The sequence below is a fragment of the Strongylocentrotus purpuratus genome, unplaced genomic scaffold (assembly GCF_000002235.5).
Source record: "Strongylocentrotus purpuratus isolate Spur 01 unplaced genomic scaffold, Spur_5.0 spur5_scaffold_2, whole genome shotgun sequence".
Taxonomy (NCBI): Eukaryota; Metazoa; Echinodermata; class Echinoidea; order Camarodonta; family Strongylocentrotidae; genus Strongylocentrotus; species Strongylocentrotus purpuratus.
This window is the reverse complement of record NW_022145605.1, coordinates 27,878,794-27,900,782: the sequence shown is the minus strand read 5'-3', so window position 1 is coordinate 27,900,782 and position 21,989 is coordinate 27,878,794. Positions and strand designations below refer to the sequence as shown.

At 36.9% G+C, this 21,989-nt stretch overlaps 3 protein-coding genes across 3 annotated transcripts; all 3 read right to left on the bottom strand.

The window, feature by feature from the left end:
* Positions 1 to 1,260: 1,260 nt before the first annotated feature.
* Positions 1,261 to 21,775, bottom strand: LOC582905 (T-complex protein 1 subunit zeta). Its single transcript, XM_030992142.1, has 12 exons — positions 21,583 to 21,775; positions 20,054 to 20,117; positions 18,963 to 19,097; positions 18,177 to 18,350; positions 17,101 to 17,315; positions 16,281 to 16,440; positions 7,057 to 7,139; positions 6,441 to 6,537; positions 5,398 to 5,545; positions 4,274 to 4,510; positions 3,893 to 3,965; positions 1,261 to 3,126 (listed from the first exon to the last, which is right to left on the bottom strand). The coding sequence occupies exons 1-12, from the start codon at positions 21,717 to 21,719 to the stop codon at positions 3,045 to 3,047; spliced, it is 1,605 nt and encodes a 534-aa protein (XP_030848002.1). The 5' UTR covers positions 21,720 to 21,775; the 3' UTR covers positions 1,261 to 3,044.
* LOC115926789 lies at positions 7,980 to 11,086 on the bottom strand. Its single transcript, XM_030992144.1, has 2 exons — positions 10,553 to 11,086; positions 7,980 to 10,146 (listed from the first exon to the last, which is right to left on the bottom strand). The coding sequence occupies exons 1-2, from the start codon at positions 11,060 to 11,062 to the stop codon at positions 9,151 to 9,153; spliced, it is 1,506 nt and encodes a 501-aa protein (XP_030848004.1). The 5' UTR covers positions 11,063 to 11,086; the 3' UTR covers positions 7,980 to 9,150.
* Positions 11,080 to 13,154, bottom strand: LOC115926790. Its single transcript, XM_030992145.1, has 3 exons — positions 12,390 to 13,154; positions 11,793 to 12,111; positions 11,080 to 11,465 (listed from the first exon to the last, which is right to left on the bottom strand). Exons 1-3 carry the CDS (start codon positions 12,583 to 12,585, stop codon positions 11,093 to 11,095), a joined length of 888 nt encoding a protein of 295 aa, XP_030848005.1. The 5' UTR covers positions 12,586 to 13,154; the 3' UTR covers positions 11,080 to 11,092.
* Positions 21,776 to 21,989: the final 214 nt, after the last annotated feature.

Genomic DNA, 21,989 nt, shown 5'->3' with positions numbered 1-21,989 from the left:
CGTTGATGCCAGGAAGTCATTCATACAACGTCACAACAAATGTTTTCTTTAAATCTTTAGTCTTCCGTTTCTTTTCATTCATTTATGTATTGACAGTGTATTGATTATATATTTATTTATGTATCATTTATCTTATCTATCTATCTATGGCGTATCTTTTTCATTTTCTGCTAGTGTCCTTTCTTATCATTCTCCTACTTTTCATTTTTTCAAGAGTTTCTAGGTTAGTTAAAATCATGTTTATGATTGCAGTTTGGTGTCGCTATTCATTCTTTATTAAAGTTTTAACATGCAGTTGATTTCGCCAAAGAACCGGTGTATCAACTTATCTAGATTGTATACGGGATATGGTCAATCGTCGCTTACATCATGAATGAACCACATCTAGTTCATGTCTGAAATTAACAGTGACAACTGTGATCTGGTATTTTCTCTGTCGACAACATTTATGATATTCATTTGCAGTCTAAAGTTCATTCAAAATGTGTTTTCTTTGGCAGTACATTCATCATAGGTTTGCTTACCTTTGTAAACTGTGTGTATGGTTTTTTCCTTGAAAAGTTTTTTATTTAAGAATATGAAGATTCAAATGTAATTTGTCTTCCTCTGTCTTATCCATCTATTCTTACCGCAAGTTTCCTTCAAAATGCAATATGATTGTCATTTATGAAAATTGCCTTGGAATGAAATTAATCAACTGTCGATTTACATGCCCATGTGCTATGAATGAAATAAATTTGTTCATTTGATGAACCAAAATTGAGCATCTTTATACTCAATTGTCCCTTGGATACTTTTTCTTATACTCCTCTCTCTCTCTCTATCACCATTTTATGTACCTCTCCTCTTTCTCTCTCAATAATTCCTCAATGCGACGCTACCAATGATCATTACACTCCTATAAGTATGCCATCTGCCTAGATAATAGGCAACTTTCGTATCGTAATCTAGTGCATACGTCTTTAAAGTGCCTCTTCACATATTATTTCATCCACCGTTATGAATAATTGTCAGAATGCAAATTGCATACATTAGTTGTTGCTAGGTAGGACAAACATGTATTGCCCTACCTAGCAACACGTAACTAATATGCAATTCACACTCGGACTCTTAAAATACAATTGTTCATAACAAGTGAGTGGAATAATATGTGACCAGAAACGTAACAAAGATTTATGGATTAAATTTGATTACATTACGAAAAAAGCTATTAACTGGTACGAAGATGAAAATGAAAAACACCCAAACATAATATATATCATTTGCCATCTTAATTTGCACAGTGTCAAAACAAGAATTTAATCATAACCGACAATTCACAGCATTCAGATTACATGGTACTAAAAAAAAAAGACACATCATTTCCATCATCATATAATAAAGCTTTATTGCAATTGATTTGCAAGTCTAAAGTACTATCATACTGTTTTCTCATTAAGAGGAGTTTGTTATTGGAATTGGCAGTTTGGATGCCTTATCCCATAACCCCAAACACTGACAATTTCTGTGAGTACTGTCTTAAACTTGCTGGGGGAGGGGTATACATGTATTTAGAATATTACAAATATAAAGTGAGCAATATCAGCAATATTTGACTGAAGTTTTGCCAGTCAATTCACAAAGATTGTTGGACAAGATTACAAACAAGTGATATCATATGGGACCAACTACATGTGCATTTACCAGAGATGTAATCACATTAAGTGTAAAAAAAATGCATTAGAATGTTTGCGCTCCAGGAATGAACTTACGATACACAAAAATGTGTCATATACCAGAGTAAAACTCCAGAAAATAATGCACAAATGCATGTCAAATTTACTGGTAGTTACATCAAATTCATCGAAGCCTTAGGTTTTCAGTGAATTCTATTATTATACTGGGTCTCTCACAACACGTTTTCTGCCTTACATCACGGTAGCAAATATCAGCTTAAATATATGTGACGTTCCTCAACATTAATGCCAAAAAAGAAAGAAATATTATTAACAAAAAGTAGACAGTGCAAAAACTGTTGCATTGTCACACACTCGACTCCTCACAAAATGCCCATTCATTCAATAGCTAACAAACTGGATATATGGTTTTTAGTAGCACCTGATTACAGGGACTGTGAACGACTTTGGTTTCCATTCTACATCACTGAGGCATTTGAGGTAAGTAACATATTATAAACAAATAGGTAAGACATAATCAATGGGAGCGAATGCAGATATCTCAATAAAATATATCTTGTTAGGATGCGCAATCAACGAAACACTACAGAAAGTGTCCTGAGTGGTGATGATAATGTCCACATGACATGGTTTCTATCAACTTCAAGCCTTCAGAGGCAAGAAGAATATAAATACAGTCAAACCTGTCTATTAAGGCCACCCAAGGAAGACAAAATGTGTCCACCGTAGTCAGGTGGCCTTTATAGACAGGTTCTTCAGCACATGTTTCCTTACACAAGGAGGAAATAGAGGTGACCACTATAAACAGGTTGCCTTTATATAGAGGGGGACGCCAAAAACGGTTTGACTGTACACCCCTTTTGTTTTCTAAGGACTATGAATATGAAAACATTATCGCAACAACTGGATTTCATAAATGACTCGTAGAAATGATGGAAGAGTTCATTAGTGAGGTACAGGTTACAAGAATGCCTACAAAGTTGATCCTACGTTAAGTTTCAATATACAGTCAAACCTGTCTACAGCGACCGCCCATTGGAAACACAAAAAGTGGTCTTTGTAGACAGGTTCCTTTAGTACATGTTTCAATCAGAAACCATTTTCAAGGAAAACAAAACATGTGCTTGTTGTAGACAGGTGGATTTTGTAGATAAGTGGTCACTATAGCAGGTTTGACTGTATTGGTGAAATGACGTACAACTGTGTCAGAGAACATTTTCACAAGTATCTCTTCAGTAATTCAACAGACCAGAAAGTTTGAAGACAATGAATGAATGAATGGGCATTTGGCGATTGAAACAAAAAACATCTATTCATGACAATATTATGACTTAAGCTGGTTAGACGTGTAGACCAGGGAAGGGGGAATTAACCTCCTCCATTTTTGAGCGATGATAACCCGGCTCTCATGATCTCGTCTACGAGCAGGAGGTTGCTTGCGATGACGGTACTGTGAAAGATAGAGTACGAGAGAAAAATACAGTGATTATTGTGTGATCTTTTATGTCAAAGATAAATTTACTCTTAAAGGCATCATTTAACAATGTTAAATCTGAGATGCACGGCCCTACGTGTTATCAGTGTCTGTGATATGGTGAAATATTGAAGCCCTACAAAAATTGTGCTTCAAAATGATCAAGAAGTGCCTTAAAAAAGTAAAAATCTTTCAGTGACCGGTTTTACCATACTAGTTTTCCCTAAGAGACTGTAGTGTTATGAAAACTGTTAGGAAAACCCAAAATGAAATTTTGACTTTTAATCATTAATATCTTGATAATCAGACAGGCGATCGGTTTGTAAAAGTCATGGGTTTCCTGACTGACCTAAAGGTTTATAATTTTGGTTGCAGCATGAGCTTAATCCAGGATTTTGTTTCAGAATCTGAGGCAATGTTACTGAGTCACTTTAACAAAGGAAGTTGGAGTGAGTTCTAATTTGTTAGATGTGATCTTAGACCCCCCCCCCCCCCCCCCCCCCTCCTTAAGGCCCGGTTGAACTCAAATAGCGGAATAAGAACCAATGAGTTTATAATTATGTATTGCTAGATGCATCTATCAAAAAGAAACTTGACACAAGTGTGTAGGTTTGAAGTGTGTCAAAATATGCTTTCACTTGTCTTGACCAATTCCCACTTCAACTAACTAATACTGGATTTACTGTGAATTAATTCATCAGCGACTGATTTCAGGGTATAGTGATGTTTGGGTCACACTTACCAGGAATGAAGAATCTGTTTCTTCACACAGTAGTTGTCCCAGATGCCTGCTGTTGCTGCAACTACAGCTTCACCTGTTGCAAAAAGAAAAGAGGATTACTCTTTACACATATCATTCGAGGTTTCTTATTTACATAAACCGTTATTAAAAAATGAAACCAAGAAAGGATTACTCTTTTCATATTTTAGTCTTTTGAAATGTTTTTCGTTGTTTGTTGTTTTTGTATTGTTAATTATGTGTTGGTAGTATCTAAATCTTTATGTTATGTAGGGATCAGTAGTAGTCCATTTTTATATTTTCATTCGATGACTCCCGATTAAAAAACTGTTTGATAAATATATATATAAATACACAATGAATACGCAAATAAATGTGACTGACCCGAAGATATGTCCACGCCGACAGGTTGCCCACACTCTGCATACTCTTCCAGTAGCTTGACCATGGTCTCCTGTGCATCCAGACCAGAGTTCTGGGCCAGGACCTTGGGGATCACCAGTAGGGCCTCGGCGTAGGCCTGGACACCAAGCCGAGCACGACCCTTGACAGTCTCCTTGAACTTCTGGAGGGTAGCGTAGATGGCTACCTCCAGGGCACCAGCTCCAGGCACCACAGAACCTGCAAGAGGAGCGATACAGAAGGTCAATCATTGTATATCTGGGGGCGTTTCACAAAGATCCTAAGTTGAACTTATCTCTAAGTTGGACTTAATAATTATGGAAAGCTGTTAGCATCTTTGAAAATATTTAGTAAAAGTAGTTTTAATGGGCATAAAATATTGATTCAAATCATTCTTATATTCTTATTATCAAGGATCTTTGTGAAACATCCCCCTGGTTCTGACTTACATTCTATTGGCCTCAGCATGGATGTCAATACAAATAAAGCCCCTTACCAACATGAGGGGATAACCTGCTTCACAGCAATTTTAAAAGTGAGATCAGCTTAGTACACAACACATATAACACAGGTCAGGGAGAACACATACCAGACATCATTAGAACATCTTTCTTTAACCCCCACCATGCCGTCTCTTGCCATTTTAATGATGAATATTTGCTGCTGCATAACTACTGATGAGGTTGAATCAAAGATCATCAGAATATCCTACCATTTTAAGTCTTTTAAACTCTTTAAATTTGTTTATATATTTTCATGTAGATGTATGTATCAGCATCTGAAATATATTCTCAAGCATAAGAATATTCACGTAATTAATTTGCTGTACATCATTCTGTGATAGGTTCAAAATGTAATTTTACATCACAGATTATCTTAAATGATTATCTCTTTAAATAAAGTGCTAGAAATTGTTGGGGTTTACGAATTACACAAAATGGCATTCTTGACAGCTCTGAGGCCATCGTGAGTAGCATCCTTGATCAGAGTAAGGGTGTTTCTGTTTAATCCCAAGACCAGACCAGTGGCTCCTATTAAAATACCACCAAATTACAACTTCTACACTTACAGTAAACAGCGTTGGGAGTACAAGAAGCAGTACTTACCATCATCGATGGCATTCTTGACGGCCCTGAGGCCATCGTGTGTAGCATCCTTGATCTGAGTCAGGGTATGTCTGTTTGGTCCCTTGATCATGATGGTCACAGACTGGGGGTTCTTGCACTCCTCGATGAATGTGTACTTGTCCTCTCCCTACAAAGATGATAATGGCAATAGTAGTATTAGTTTCTTGAACAGCATTCATTAACATTATGCCGCTACAGCCCTGACCATCATTATTAACTTCGATATTTACTCCCGTGTCGAGGCATAAAGATATCCTTATTTGCCCCTCCAGGTAATGCCATCTCTCTGGTATGGACTGTACTTAAGGGGGTGGCTGTACCAATATTTCCAAAGGATAAATTTGAACTGGTTTACACTTTTTTGATGAACTGAATTCCAGTTGTTGCAACTTCGCACAAAGAAGGAAGTAATCAAAGTAAGTTATTACTCTAGCTTTAGCCTGGTTACCACAGGATGTTCATGTCATCAAATTTAATACTATATCTCAGGTCAAATACATATTTCATCATATCACATTCCAATTCATCATGATTATAACCTGAACTTTAGGGACCCTTTTCACAAAGCCTTCTTTCAATCAGGGATGCCAGTTAGAATCGATCAGAGGGCCTGAAAATCACCTAGAATGAGCTATTTTGTACACAAAAAAGCCTTAACTATGGTCTGATAATAACTTGCCAGGGCCTGAAAACTGGCATCCCTGTTTCAATGACAAATGACTAAAATCAGTGACAAATTTGCTGATAACCAATCAGAATCAAGGATTTTACTAGCTTGTAACAAAAACTGTCATATGTCACTGATGACAAGTTTTGTGAAATGGGGCCACAATTTGTTAGATGATGGTCCTTTGCCATTTTTAAGGGTATTCATACTTTGATGATTTTTTTCCTTCCATTTCCGAAGATAAGAACAAAAATTAATTTTTGCAGATTTCAATTCCCCACTGATTGAATATCACTGGACACAACAGCCTTCAATTAGCTCTATACACAGAGACTATTTCCCCTGTACTACTTACCAAGACATGTTCATAGACGAGTCCGGCTTCTCCTAGAACGTCTGGGGTAAGGTCATCAAAGGAGTTCACTGCTACACCACCGCAAGCCAGGGGCAACCTGTCACAAATTAGTCAATAAGGACAATTGATAATGAGGTCGATTGCTGGTCATAGGATTGTATTGTGAAAAAATGTAATGGTTTATAGACAAAAGTTGATTCTGTAGTACATATGACTGATAATGTATTGTATGGTTTTCAGATCAGCGATGACCAAATCTTATAGAAAACAGTGTATAGTAACCCTACTACGAACAGAAATGGGTATATGGCACAAGACATACACGTTGCATTAAAATTGGTCCAAAGTACTGTTATTTGTCATGCTTATTATCATACAACTAATACTACTTAAATTTGAAATATGCATGCAAGAAAATCCCCTTTTCAGTGATGCCCCAGTCACACCGAGACCCAATATAGACCAAACACACAATTACATTGCCTTGAAGAGCCAAGAATGGTTCAGTTTAAGGTTAGTGTGGAGTCAGTTTGGCGTTGCTACTACAATGTCCTTTATACTGGTGAAAGTGGCAACATTTAAGTCATACCAGGATTATATCAACTGTTTAACCTACCTCTCCATGTTCCTCCTCTTGGCCCTACGGAGGCCCATGATGCCCTCCTTGGCAAGCATGTCCAAGGATAGAGGATCAATACCCTGTGAAGATAGCAACAATGACAGAACATTACATATAAATTGCTCAAAAAGGTAACCCAATATGAATCTTATAGTTTTTAATGTATTAACATTTTGAAAACATTCCAAACTAACAATATTCATTGTTCGAAAATATTTTTGAAGCAATAAAAAAAAACATATATGGGGCCTGTCACCACGAAATGAGTCCAGTTGGTCAAAAATTTTATTCCTGTTTTTAAGTATTATATGTGACCTGCTATGGCAAAACCCAACACTTCATGGTAAAAATGAAAATTGAGTTCTTGGTGTCATTGGAAAGAGTAAGGTATGACCTTTAATATGATACCTCATTTAAAGAAATTGATTCAAATTTGACAAAGTTATTGTCATTTTTGTGATTTCAATCACCGGAAGTTAATTATGAGATATTGAGGTTTAAAGTTAAGAATTTGGTTCAATTTTCACACAAAAAACATGCACACATTCACTCCATAGCAACGGCATCAACCAAACAAGCTAAAGTCTTGTAATTTTTCAGGCATACTTGACACATACCCAACTTACATTTCTGTTAAAACCATTAGATTTGAATAAATATTAATAAAGTTATGATAATTTTTAAAAACAATAGAAAACAAAAGAATTTCAAAGTTTTTGTTATACTAGGCAAAGTTGCTGGGAAAACAATTCCACAGTTTATTATGTTTCATCAGTACAAAATTGTTCTCGTACACAAAATAATAGCAGGTTACATCAATGTTGCAATAATAAAATGTAATAATGCATTTTCTTAAAATTTATGCTTAATAATAGGCCTATTACAAAACCAGATGTAATAAAAATGATTTTTTTTTTTTAAATATATTAAAAAAAAGATTGCAATAAAGTGAAATAACAAATTGCGTTGAACTTGAAACCCGACAGAATCTGTTTTTTAAATGATAATTACTGGAACACAAGAAGCGAGTTCAAAATGATTTATATTTTGTCATATTTAATAAAAGCTATGATAAAAAGCATTAGTCTTAATCAAGGCTATTTGAGATTAAAAAAAAAACAAAAAAACTTATAAGTCACTCGACAACAGATAACCTATAATACATGTATTGTAAAAAATATCCTGGTACATTAAGGAATGTACAATAAAGTAACAGTTGAGACAATTTGACAGAACTATTGTCTTCTTGAGATAGAGATTAATAATGCAAAAATATCAATTTCAGTCAATCAGTATCAGATATAAAATAATTATTCTTTCATTATCAACGTAAAGAAAAAACAATAACGAATCCCATAAAAAATGCAATCTGACTAGTGACTACACTAATCATGAACTATTATGCATTAGTGCCCAAGAATTAATGATGTACAGTTTTGAATCTTTTGAGTTATCTCGTTTCATACAAAATTCACAGCCGAAGAGATCAATAGTATGTACATAGGATAGACATTGTTAATGTCAATCTAACAAAAACCTTTACAAATAGAAACATATGGCAGTGGCCAAACACCGATAATTTAGTGCTGATGTTAAGTGCTGATATGCATCAAGCTTAGAATAAATGAACACATGGAACTATTATATTGCTGAACTGAAATGGCAGAAACTATAGTGGACAAAGTGACTGCTACTTATTACATGTAGACAGAAAAAATACTTTGTACACTTCAATGCTGAATACGTCCTGGAGGAATTTAAGTACCTAAAGTTTATGGTTTGACCCAAGCTATTATATTGCTGAACTGAAATGGCAGAAACTAAAGTGGACAAAGTGACTGCTACTTATTACATGTAGACAGAAAAAATACTTTGTACACTTCAATGCTGAATACGTCCTGGAGGAATTTAAGTACCTAAAGTTTATGGTTTGACCCAAGCTATTATATTGCTGAACTGAAATGGCAGAAACTAAAGTGGACAAAGTGACTGCTACTTATTACATGTAGACAGAAAAAATACTTTGTACACTTCAATGCTGAATACGTCCTAGAGGAATTTAAGTACCTAAAGTTTATGGTTTGACCCAAGCTACTCTGGTGCTGGACATACCAAGTCCCTAGTCTCTGGCGTACAGAACTCTCTGATCTGCTCATACAAATATTTCCTGCGACTGGCATCAAGTCCTGCAGGTTGGATGAGTGGAGGAAGTGTTGGTGGAGGTGACGAGCGAGCAAGGTCAAACATCTCTTCAGCACTGTCAGACTTTTCCTTGTAAAACACTCTACCAGGATGATCTTCAGTAACTCTGAAGTGTCTGGCGAATGTTATACGAGGAAATCGTTTGAAGTGTTTGCCAAGATGGTTGGACCAGTCGTACACCTTCACAAACACATCCCCCTTCTCATTTCCAACGAGCTGTGGAATATTGACCCCTGACACAGTAGAAGAATCTACAACATTAACTATGTCCTGGAGGCAGGAGACTTTGGTCTTGCGGTACCTTTGTTTGAGGAGGCCAAAGCACCAGTCAGGGGCGAATTTAGTATGTCCCACTGGCAAAAATGAAATTGAGACAGATTTGTGGAGATTACTCTCCACACGCCAACAGAGATATTGGAGCATGGTGTTATTCTTATTCTGTCCAGCACAGTTATCAGCATTGAAGTGCACATGTTGTTCTCCAATCCCGTAGTTTTCCAGAAAATGGTGGATGTAGCTTACAACAACATTGGCTCCTTTACCACAGCTGACGCCCTCATCTGCAAGGTAATTAACTTGAGCAGGCAGACCCTCTGCAGCCATGCCAAAGATGTGGCACTTTCTTTGTGTACGGAAATACGAAGGGCCAGGTTGTTGGGGGTCAGCTGGATAATGCACTTGCTGTGCAAAGTCGAAGCTGTAATGAAAAACTACAGGCTTGGAGTTCGCAGCATTTTTCCCTAGCTTCTTGATAGAATGCTCTCTCGCGACTGCCTTTGAGGCTTGACAGGCTGTCCTGTAGGCATCCCGCTCTCTCTGGGCCTCCAGAAGATGCTCCTCCTGCCTCCTGAGTGCCTCTGTCTTCTCTTCATCAGGAACATTGACCTGCAGACATGAGGGAAAAAGCAAAACAAAACAAAAATCTCCTGATTAGTCGAATTTTCTCATCTACTATTTTTCTTTACAAATTAAATATTTTTTGTTACACTACAAAGTAGATCATTCTCAAATGGAAAACACCAGCTCACAATAAAGTAAAAGTTGGTTGACTTGGAAGAAGAAAAGAGTAAATGTATTGTAGCAAATTTCATTTCATTAAAACACCTGAAATTTGGACAGAGCTTTGTAACGTTTTCCTAAGGATCCAAATTATAATATTGATTATGCTTGGTACATTAATAGCTACATACATGTATATTATAACTCTACGTGAAAATACTTTAGCACCATTGGGGGCAGCAGCGTAAAACAAAATGAAATTTAAAACAATCGGTATTTAGCCAACACACACCTGTCTGGTGATAAGGTTGTTGTTCTGCTGACATGTCCAGCAGAGATCCGTGGCCGGCTTGGCAACAACCACATAGGAGAGAAGGTCGCTCCACAGCTTTCGGAAGGTAGACTCAGCTACGGGTCCATGCTCTGGAGCAGCATCTCTGTAGAGCCTCCACAGATGCGCCTTGGTGACGTAGGACGGCAGCAGTTTCACATCAGCCGATTTGAACCCTGGTATCCTGCCTGGTAGGTGAATGCAGTGTTCTGCGGTGAAATTCAAAATAAATTTGACGACATCCTCTACCTGCTCTAGCTTGAGAAGTTTCTTGCCTCTCCGTCCTCCTGGAAAACAATGAACAAATATTGAACAAAAGTAAGATTTATTATGATCAGTATTGTGTCGGAATAGATTGAAACAGTAAGTAGAGGGATTAGATGTCAAGTTTTGAGTCCAGTTGTAGTGAAAATAACTGTAAAAAAACCCATCGCAATTAACCTTTGGTAGATTTACTATGACTAAATGCATCACAAAATGATAATACAAATTATTATGAAGTCACACCTGAAGATAATAATAATTCAATATAAATGTAATTAAAATAATGTTAACTTCATTATAAATTTCATCATCTGTGAAAGGATAAGAAAACCACCTCACCTGACTTCTTTCTCCTTGGGATGAGTCCATTGCTGGCATACCACTTCTTGAGCTATTCGTAAACTTCTGTGGCCCAATCTCCATCAAGTAGAAAAACGTATATCTACAGATCCGTTTCTGCCCATAGCAAAAATTCCGCATCCTTGTGTTTTTCCTCTCCGTTGGCTTAGATTTCTTCCCCTGGGTCATATTTCCATCATTGATGGAAGACGAAATGATACCCAGGAGAAGTAAATCCTTTTCGAACTCCGTGAGCTCTTTGGTTGAATATCTGAAATGGCAAAATAGAAATGAAAAATAATAATGCTACTAGTATCTACTTCCAATGATAATAATGATAATAAGAAAACCAAATGTCCAACTTGTTGTATTTTTTTCTTCATAAGATACCAGTAGACTGCAGTTTAGTGGTGAAGTATTTTATAAAAGCATACATATTCAGGGTCTACTGATTAATGCTGCAAAAAAGGAGAAAATCTAATTAGCTTAGAATAAATGTAACTATATTTTGCATTAAACTGCAGCTTGTACATAAACATCCAGTCCTTAGACATTATTTTAAAGAAATAGGAGTAAATAGTGACAGATCCAATCATACCTTATGGACTCTTGTTCGGCTACAGAGAATTGTTCTATACAGCGTCTTCCATTGAAGATACGGCAGTTGCATTTATTCACGCGATCCTTCAGCGGTTCCAGATCAAGATCTATTTGTTGGGCCAGATTTGTAGCCGCTGCCGCCTCCTCCTCCACGTCATCAATGACAGGACCCGGTCTCCGTATGACGCTTTCATTGTCACTTGACAAATCCATAGGCTCCTCTGCCTCATCGACCCAATCGCTTTCATCGCCGCTTTCATCGCGGCTTTCACAAGGCTCTGCTGGTCCTGGACCTGCCTCCTCGAACTCATCAGACTCTGTTAAGTACAATTATAAAATAGAGATTCAAAAACTAATATCAACAAGAAGTCTAGACTCCGCAGAGATTTTTTTTATCGGTATGAGAAGCTTCATAAATCATAATCTAATTTAATTAGGCCTATAAATTTTAATTAGTGCACTTAAAATAAAGTAATCTAGCTTTTGTTGCTCGAACATTTTTTTCTCGAAACAAGTCTTTAATAAATAATATGGGCGTAGACCTAATTAAGTAACTTGATTACCTTTTTAATAATGATAATATTAATAAACCTACCAGATTCAGAGTCGGAGCTAGGCCTAGGAGAAGAAGGAGTTCCTCTCTCGCCCGCGGCCAGGGGCTGATAGGTCGGGTTCGCGAAGTAGTCAGCCAAGTGTTCGGTCAAGCCATGCACGTCCATACCGCACGCCGATGCATCATTCAACAAAGAAGCGACGGTTTTATCCGTTAAATTCCTCTTTTTCCTCGACATTGTACTAGCCACTCGACGAATACACGTATTTCACTTGATATATGAAACTCTAGCTCATTAAAAACAAACTTCTGAACAAGTTTTCGAAGAAAAAGCTGGTGTTTCGATGCGAGAATTTGACCGCTGAACAATCACAACAACAAGGCAATGACGTCATGTGCGAATATTGGCGAATCAAGTGTCTGGATTTGGATCACGTGGCTGGCAACGGGCTTTTGTTTACGGCCTGCTTGACAGCTTATCGAAATGATGTCATCTTTTATGGCATTTTTCATTGGGCAATTTTATTTAGGACCGCCCAATATAACCATATTTGGAATAACCGATCCTTTCTCGTTATTTTCGTACCAAGTACGTCAGGGATCGACTCAAACGTGATAAACTGAGAGGGAAAACAACAAGCGATGAATCGCGAACTTTCCCCTCTTTTGACCGCATTGTTTCAACTAATTTCACTGGACAATGGAGCACATGATTAGATACAAAATATAATTAAAAATACTTCTAGATCGTCTTTTGAGTTCATTTTTTCTCTAAATCAATTTATAAAAAATAGACTTTCTGACCATGCAAAATCTCAGTTGATCCCTAAATTCGAAATTTCATGTTCAAACGGGCCTACAACACAATGGGATTTGCCGAGAAGCGTCGGGTTTTGCCGTAGCGGGTCACATATGAATCTACATTAAGCTTTAAATTAAGGGGTCACACATTAAAATTGATAAATTATATCCAGAAATATGAACAAAAACCTAATTGGACTTTATAACAATGGGATTACCCAGTTTTGAGATAATTAGGTATAAAGTTAATGATGCGTAACATATTATAGTCTGGTCAACAACAACATAGCGACAACACACTTCCCATCATTCGATTTCAATGAAACTTTCAACAAACAAGGAAATAATAAGTCGATTTTTGGAAAAATCTTAAATGTGGTAGGTGGGTCAATTTTCAGTACAAACACACTAGGCTTGAGTCGGTACGGTCGATCACACCGGGACCCGACCGTTGCCGTCGGGTCCCGGTTTCGTTTTTTGAGAACCGACGCTCCGAAAAAAAATAATGAAATATGTAAGAAATTGCAGTTTTGCACACCACTAAAATCATTCCACCTTGAAACTTAAGTATTTAATTGTTACCAATCATATTCTAGCTCATCCTGAATCAATCCGAACTGCTGATATAAATATGGGTTGCAAAGCAGTACGCTGCATGGGGTTGTTGTTGCCAGCTGCTAGCTAGCTACTGTACTGGCCGGGTCTCTCGGCAGGATTAATAAATCAGGTTGAAAGAAACATTAATGTTTGAATAATAAAACGGCTTTCTAAAAAGTACTTCTTTACAACATACCGATCGAATAATTTTTAAAAGACAAAATGGATATTATTTCTTTGATTTTGAACACCGCATGCTTCTTTTAAAAGCTGAAAATTACTTGGTAATCACAAGAAGTTTCGATACGGATAGCTGTTGCAAGGCAAGTTCAGACTAGTCTCGGAAAAATGCGCAGTGCTCCTCGTAGTTAGCTGTAATCCGTGCCAGAACGAACCCAAACAAAGACGTGATCGTAACGAGAAAAAATAATTAAAAACTACGAGAGCACAATTAGAAAGACAACTACTCAAAATTATCGTAAGCAGATAAATAACTTGGAGGAATAATACAATAGTTGTCCAAGAAAAGCCACAGAAATAGTGATATTTAAGGAGTTACTATAGGTACAATCATTATCGGAATGGGCCTGCTGATATATGTCCGAATTACGCGTTATTTGGTTTCTAGCCTCGTGTTCTAACACGAGGCTAGAAACCAAATAACGCCCTCTACGGTAAAAAGCAGTATAACAAAGGATTCGAGTATTTGCAGCAAGCCCCTTGCAATAAAAATGTACCCAGTTACTCCTCGATTATCACAATTTCTTTGGCATTTCTTGGGCGATTATTGAATTCTTTGTCTAAGTTAATTATCTGATTATCGTAATTTTGAGCAGTAGTTGTCTTTCCAATTGTGCTCTCGTAGTTTTTAATGATTTTTTTCTCGTTACGATCACGTCTTTGTTTGGGTTCGTTCTGGCACGCATTACAGCTAACAAGGAGCACTGCGCATTTTTCCGAGACTAGTCTGAACATGCCTTGCAACGGCTATCCGTATCGAAACTTCTTGTGATTACCAAGTAATTTTCAGCTTTTAAAAGAAGCATGCGGTGTTCAAAATCAAAGAAAAAATATCTTTTTTGTTTTTAAAAATTATTCGATCGGTATGTTGTAAAGGAGTACTTTTTAGAAAGCCGTTTTATTATTCAAACATTAATGTTTTTTGACCCGATTTATTCAACCTGCATGAATCAAAATGGCGGCTCGATCGTTGTCATTCTATTTTTGCTCCAGTTTTCTTACTTTTAGAGGCACGATAATGGCACTAAACATCGCCAATCATGGATAAAAATAATGTCAAATGGAAGAATATACCGATCTGTGCCGAGGTATGCATGTGTTGATTTATTTGACTGATAAAAAAGGTCACTTTTAAGGGACATACTGATGATATGCGCTTTTTATAGAGGCAAGTGACAAATCCTGCGAGCTGATTTCGGGACACCGGGTCCCGATCGGTGCAAGGCCGTCGGGACCCGGTTTATGAAAATACCGACATGACTCAGGCCTAAAACACACTATACATCGCTATTACTACGATTGAGCCTAATGCTACACTGGACTCATTTCGTGGTGACTGGCCCCATATTCTTAATTTCTACAGTCCTAGTTTACATTTTCTAGTAAAACTGAACAAAATATAAAAACGACCCCACTCCTCTATCTATGAAGAACATACAAATGAAATTTAGTTCCTCACATATTAGTCTATCTAATCAAATTAAGGAGAAAACAAATCTGTCTGGTTGTCAAGCTGTCATTTATGCAAAGCTTTACAAAATAGCTTAAAAGATAACTCTTGGTTTGAACATTGTTTCAGTATAAGTTAATGTCCATAATGATGTGTTTGGGTAACCTGTACATTCATCAGAATTTGTTGACTCAAATACTCCATAAATCCAGGTTTAAAAAATTAATGATTCCCAAACTTCCCAGCACACATCGGTTTTGATGTAATACACAATCAAACTTTACCAACTGCTGTCTTACAGTTTCTTTGACAATGCACCCGCATGGAGAGAACTCGACTCAGTCTTTTAAAAATCACAATACCGGTAAATGTAAGTTTGACCAATCTGCATCATCAGAATTCATACTGTGTTCTCATTGTATTTCTCAAACAATGTAGGTAGGATGATAGCTCATCATTAGCAAGCTGGTCAATTAACCCATCAGCTACTAAATACTTTTATTCCCATAGGCTTGTTAAGGTGAAGCTTTAACCCTAAACCCTAATAAAGCCTCAAATTATTTTTGATCCCTCACCTATATAGTTTAAAAAGCACCACTCATTTCAATGGTAGACACACATGCGAGTACTATTCATATTTGCATGAAGAGATTTGAATTAATGTTCATTTATATTAAAATGATATACTAATGATTATACTAGTGGGTTCTTGTATAGCGCTCATGTCTGCCAGATACGATTCTATTCAGTGTATTATTTGATCATACAAGTAGTTTTGTAAATATAAAGTAAATTTCAGCCACATTTCTGAATAAACAACCAACTATTATTATCATTATACATGCCTTCTGGTTGATGACAACGAATCCTCTGTCGTTTCCCTCGCAGACCTTCCTCTTGAGGTCAATGACCTTCTGGACCTTCTCGTCAGTGAAAGCTCTTTCGGCCTGGACAAGCTTTTCCCTCTCCTCGGCAGACTTGTAGAAGAATCCGGCATTCACCTCACTGTACAGAGGAAAATGACCAAAGATACACGAAGTGAAGAGATCTGTTTTGTGCTTTGATGGAAGCAACACTATCCGCAAGTCAAAGGTAAATTCTAAAATTGGCACCAACTGGTTGATTGACTAAAAACTTGGCATACTTGAATATCAATTAAAAGGAAAGTGGTACTTCTGATGTGAATTTCTGCTAATTTTCCCTTCCCCACCAGCTCTGCAATATAAAGGACAAATTATCATCTTTCGCTGTTTTCATGTTGGCTTGTTTAAAAAAAAATCTGTAATACCCATTGGAACTCCTTTACTTAGTGTTGAAACTGCAAACAAATGAAAAGTTGTATAAAAATACTTCTCCCTGTTTGCAGTTCGTCAGCCAACACCAGGAATAATTTTATCAAATCAACAGTTAATGTGGGACAAAGAGGTAGGAGTTTAATCCCCTGAGGTACACTGATGTGTGTCCAAATATATAATCAAAAGTAGCTGGCAACCATATTCACTCACGGCATCAGAAATTCAGAATCATCATGATTTTCTAACAAAAATTTACCACCAGTTCAATTTAGATTCATGGCAGTAATCCCATAAAAAACAAGTCCTGAATATAAAAGATGATGCCTCCTAACGATTTACACTACATTGGTAATAGCAAGCCGTGACGTACCTCTTCTCGTATTCCATAGACACATTGCAGGTAAGAATGTAGGACTTCTCAACGCGTTTCTTCATGTTAGGATGCCTGGCTCCATGGTCCATCACCAGGCCTCGTACCAGGGAGGTATCGGTGTCGCTACGATGCTGCATCTGCATGATCTCAACCATGTGTAGATCAATGGGTTCGTTGGGCTTCTGGATGGCTAGCACTGCATCCACTACCACCTGTGGATGTAAGGACACGGAAATGCATGCATGGGACCAAGTGTCAAGATATATATATATATATATATATGGTTCACAGTTTTCAAAACTATTTTGGTGCGTGTGTGTGAGAGAACATCTAATAGAAATTCATTTTTATAACGTGTATTCAATCAATATTAGTGTGTTAGCTGTGTGTATTTTAAGAGATCGGTAACATAAATTTATTTTGTACCATGTATTCAAACGATATTGGTGTCCGTACCGTATCTTATTTGAGATGCATGATTCTATTTTAAGTGTGCTTCTAGAAACATTAAAAAACCCAGAAGACTTGATCTACAGCGGGTCAGATGACCTAGGTCATGGAGAATTGATACATTTAACCAAGAACATCAACATCAACAATCTGAATGAGTTATCATATACATGGCTCCAATAACAAACATCTCAATTTTACTCTCACTGAATAATCTTCAAATCTTCATGCTTTCTTTAAAAAATGTCTCTTTTGTCAATGAAATTTCTGTATTGAAGAAAATTGGAAAAGTTCAAAGTACATGTATTTGGTAATTTCATGTCTCCTATGTTACCAATTTCATGTACATAGAGAAATGAGCATGAATTTACGATGGGTTGATGAAAGGTGGGTTTGCATGATCATTATAACCCTATCACTAACCCTAACAGTTACCATGTGTGCATGGCACAGGTTTAGCTAGCTAGCTAGCTAGTATTAATGAAAGAATCTTGGAGCCCATATAGTGTCGACCGTACATCGATTAATATCAATCGCAAATAACTTGCGATTAATATCAACTTTCTATTTGATGGGCCCCAGGTCATCTTCTGTGGACAAAGCCGCAAGTCTCCGGCCCTTACCTCGGTGAGTAGGTCAGCCAGCTGAGGGTGAACCTTGGTACGTAGTGAGGTGCTTGCCACACTGATGAGAAGATCCCTGTTGATCTCCTGGGTAACCTTGACGCTCTCTAGGGTGTCCAATGCCTTCTCCTTGGCCAACTCAAAACCCTCAGTCACAATGCGTGGATGGAGTCCCTACAAAATACATGTATATATCACTTTTCGTCAATGTGATTCTAAAATCTAAATACTTCATCTTTGTCTTTATTTCCTTCTCATTCAAGAACTCAAGCCACTCAGTCACAATGCCTGGATGGAATCCCTACAGAATACCATACGATATCACTCATCACCAATGAGATTCTTAATTTAGATATTTTATTCAGTTCAGTTTCAATTCAAATTTTTATAGAAACTTTAGTTGACAGATGTACAGTGTATGCATTTATTAGCAATATGACATGAACAAGAAAACAATTTTTTCTCTAGTAGAGTTGAGTATTATTATGTCATCACATCACAGAAAGGAGAGTGCATATTACCATTCAGTTGAACATAAAGACTTCATTTATTATGTTTTTTTAAATCAAAGGCCACCATACGATAATACATAATATTTTCAAATTATGAAAAAAAGGAAGAAAACTATTGGTTGAAACAAGACAAATCCTCCTTGAAGCAATTAAATTGCCATTATAAATGCATTTCCCATCTGTCTGAATCTGAGTTTTCCTGTGCTTCAAGGAGTTGTTTTTTTAATCCACATTTATTATCAATTTTTAGGGGATATCTTCTTCCCATTTTTACCTCTGAGATATAGAGATCAGCCTGCTTGAGAAGCTCTCCGATGATGAGAACGTTGGAGGTTGTCCCATCTCCGGTGATGTCATCCTGAGCAGTGGCTACCTTGGCAATCATGGATGCAGTGGGATGCTGGATTTGCTGTAAGACAAAGAGTGTGGAAATGGGGGATTATGAACTGGACTCATACTCATTGTGTGCAAATTATGGTACATGTATGTTTAATCTGCTACAATTTCTTTTCTATTGTAAAACTTTGCATTTCATATTTTCTCCTGTTACTTACAAAATTGATTTTGTTAAATGAAATTTGCTAATTAGTAATTTTTCCTTATTTTTTTGGATAGAATAAAGTATTTAATTTAACACTGGAAAACTGTTTTCCTACATGTAGTTGCCATAGCTCTTTGGATTTCTTCAGTTTTCCAAAGAATCAATCCCCCCCCCCCCCTTTACAAGTTACTACTCAAACATTATTTTTGCTCATACATGTAATATGTGGTTTTGCCGACCCCTAGAGACAATGCCAATACATTTATTTTAAAAGAATATAAAATAACTAAGAAAATTTCTAAATAAATTTGATAACTGGTAGTTTCTTATCTAAATTTAATGAGGACAATATAATGACATCTGACATCTCTACTTTATAAATAAATGTATAATACCTAGCAATATGCCAACATGATTTTGAAAAAAAGTTTGATGCCCTTCGTTCAAAATACAACCACACTCATCATTTTGAGGGATGAAAGATACATTTATAATTTATCTCACAATCTGGTATGGCAATCACTTCAATTTTTATTTGTATGAAAACAGTGAGTCAAACGTAACTTAATGATTGTTTCTTTGTTATTTTGACTTTATTCAATAAAGTAGCATGTGGAGGGCTTAGATCTATATCATTTGTTTAAAAGTTTATTATTATAAAAACATATCCTCATTGAATAAACTAGATTTGAACTTTTAAAAAATTTACCAAGATTTTTATCATGAATTGAATTGTAAAGAAAATATCAAGAGTCGGTATTACATACTTTCAGGCCGATAAAGTAAACATTTTATACTTTTGCATAATTTGCTACAATTTTTACCATTTCATGCAGCAAAACATTGCCATCCTTAGTGAGCTTGATGTCTCCACTTCCAGAAACCAACCTGGAAAAGAAAAACAAGTTCAACAAAGGTAAAACTTACAGACATAAAAATGTGCAAAACCAGATCAAATAGTCCATAAAAGAATGATGATCATGTTAGAAATTAATTTGCTGCGTACTGCCGTAATGTAGTTTTACATCTTACAAGAAGTGACGTGATAAAAGAATAAAGTTATTGTGATGATCGTCAATCTGAACAGATCTAAAAAAAAAAGGAAAAAAAAAAGAGGCTATTCCTCAGCCCCAGCCTCGGACAACACTTCAAAAAAATACTACCACCGTGACCAGGCATAAGGCATGGACAAAAACAAAACAAAAATCCTTGCTAAGTTTCATCAGTAAGGGGCGCTGGTCCGAGAATAAGGATTGTCTGCATAAAGGAGGATGTCTTTGTAAACGCGGACAACTTGCGTCCTAAAAAATTGAGGATCGACCACATTTTTGTGGACATCTTTTTTTTTCAGCGCTGCGAGTTAAGGGTTACACTTAAAAAATCAGCAATGCGAGAAAAAAAGAATTTCATGTAATAAAATACCCCCAGTTCACCTTCTCATTTAATGGGTTGTCCATATTCCCAAGTCTCTGCGCTCCGTAAGTGAGACATGCATCTTCGAGCATCATCGCAGAATCTGTTTTTTGCATCGCCAACGTGCAGATCGCTATTTAAAGATCATCCTTAAAGACCTATTTTTTAGGACGTGATTTGTGCGGACGATCCTTATTCTCAGACCAGCGCCTCTACTGTTTATAGCATGCTTGTGAAAAAGGGGGAAACCTTCTAAAACAAAGTCAAATGGTAACTGACACTGATATATTTTTGTTCAAATTAATGCTCTTTTAATATCAGATCTCCTGGAAATAGGTAATTTTTGTCATCGGCAAAATGGTCAGGTTTTCAAGCAAGCCGACCGACGACAAAAAAAAAAGTCAAAAGAAAATAAATTCAAAATAAAATAAAATAAAATAAAATAAAATAAAATAAAATTCAAAGAAAATAAATTCAATGCAGTAAAGAGGGGCACATAAGCTGAAGCTTCAAGCCTCGACACCAAAGTAAACCAAAGTAAGTAAGTAAAATTCTGACTTCGTTGGTTACACACATGCAAAATAAAATGGCATGAGTCATGCCATTTTATTTTGCATGTGTGTAACCAACGAAGTCAGAATTTTACTTACTTAGCAGTTTCATTCAAAACAATGGAGAATTTGTAATTTATTTCTTACAAGTCGAACCTAACACTTTTAAAACTTAAAAGACAGATGATGACTCATGAATAGGGCACATGTACACGGCGCGGCGGCACTGACCACTCCTTCCTTGTTCACGGGTTAGTTCAGGCGGCGGAACAGCCGTTCCGTCGCGTCGTACAGTTAAGTTACAGTGCATTGCATTACGAGGCCGAGGTGCCCGCCGCGCCGTTAGCCGCACTGAGGAAACAACCCTGAAATAAACAGATATTTCTTACATTTTGATAGTTCCTTTCGGTCCGAGATTGGTACGTAAGACATCTTGAAGTCCTCTAGCTGCACTTGTATTAACTGCGAGAGCTGCGGCTGCTCTAGCTACTTCGGCTTTGGGATTTAGAGCTTTGATGGCGGCCATGCTTGGTTAGAATTTTCTCCTTTGATATCCGATCAATGCGTTACCATGCGTTTCGCTGGTCCTCATATCATACAGCCCGTACAAGCTATACATCCCCCTTTGACGGCAATACTCTCGTGCATCAGCGAAATTATACAGAGCAGTACTTGGGTTGTGCACTTCTAGAACGATCTTCGATGTTGGGCGCGTAGGCCTATGCGATGTGAAAATAGGGTGGGGTGGGCTGATTTACCTGATTTGGAAAGGGGTGTGCCGCCCAGGCCACGAGAA

Coding starts and splice junctions, on each gene's coding strand:
- LOC115926790 (XM_030992145.1), bottom strand. CDS start 12,585: ATGTCGAGGAAAAAGAGGAATTTAACGGATAAAACCGTCGCTTCTTTG. Junction 12,112..12,389: donor TAGCTCCGACTCTGAATCTG/GTAGGTTTATTA, acceptor TGTACTTAACAG/AGTCTGATGAGTTCGAGGAG. Junction 11,466..11,792: donor GCCGAACAAGAGTCCATAAG/GTATGATTGGAT, acceptor TTGCCATTTCAG/ATATTCAACCAAAGAGCTCA.
- LOC115926789 (XM_030992144.1), bottom strand. CDS start 11,062: ATGCATTTAGTCATAGTAAATCTACCAAAGGTTAATTGCGATGGGTTT. Junction 10,147..10,552: donor ACAACCTTATCACCAGACAG/GTGTGTGTTGGC, acceptor TCATGTCTGCAG/GTCAATGTTCCTGATGAAGA.
- LOC582905 (XM_030992142.1), bottom strand. CDS start 21,719: ATGGCCGCCATCAAAGCTCTAAATCCCAAAGCCGAAGTAGCTAGAGCA. Junction 20,118..21,582: donor CCGAAAGGAACTATCAAAAT/GTAAGAAATATC, acceptor TTTCTTTTCCAG/GTTGGTTTCTGGAAGTGGAG. Junction 16,441..17,100: donor TCTATGGAATACGAGAAGAG/GTACGTCACGGC, acceptor TCCTCTGTACAG/TGAGGTGAATGCCGGATTCT.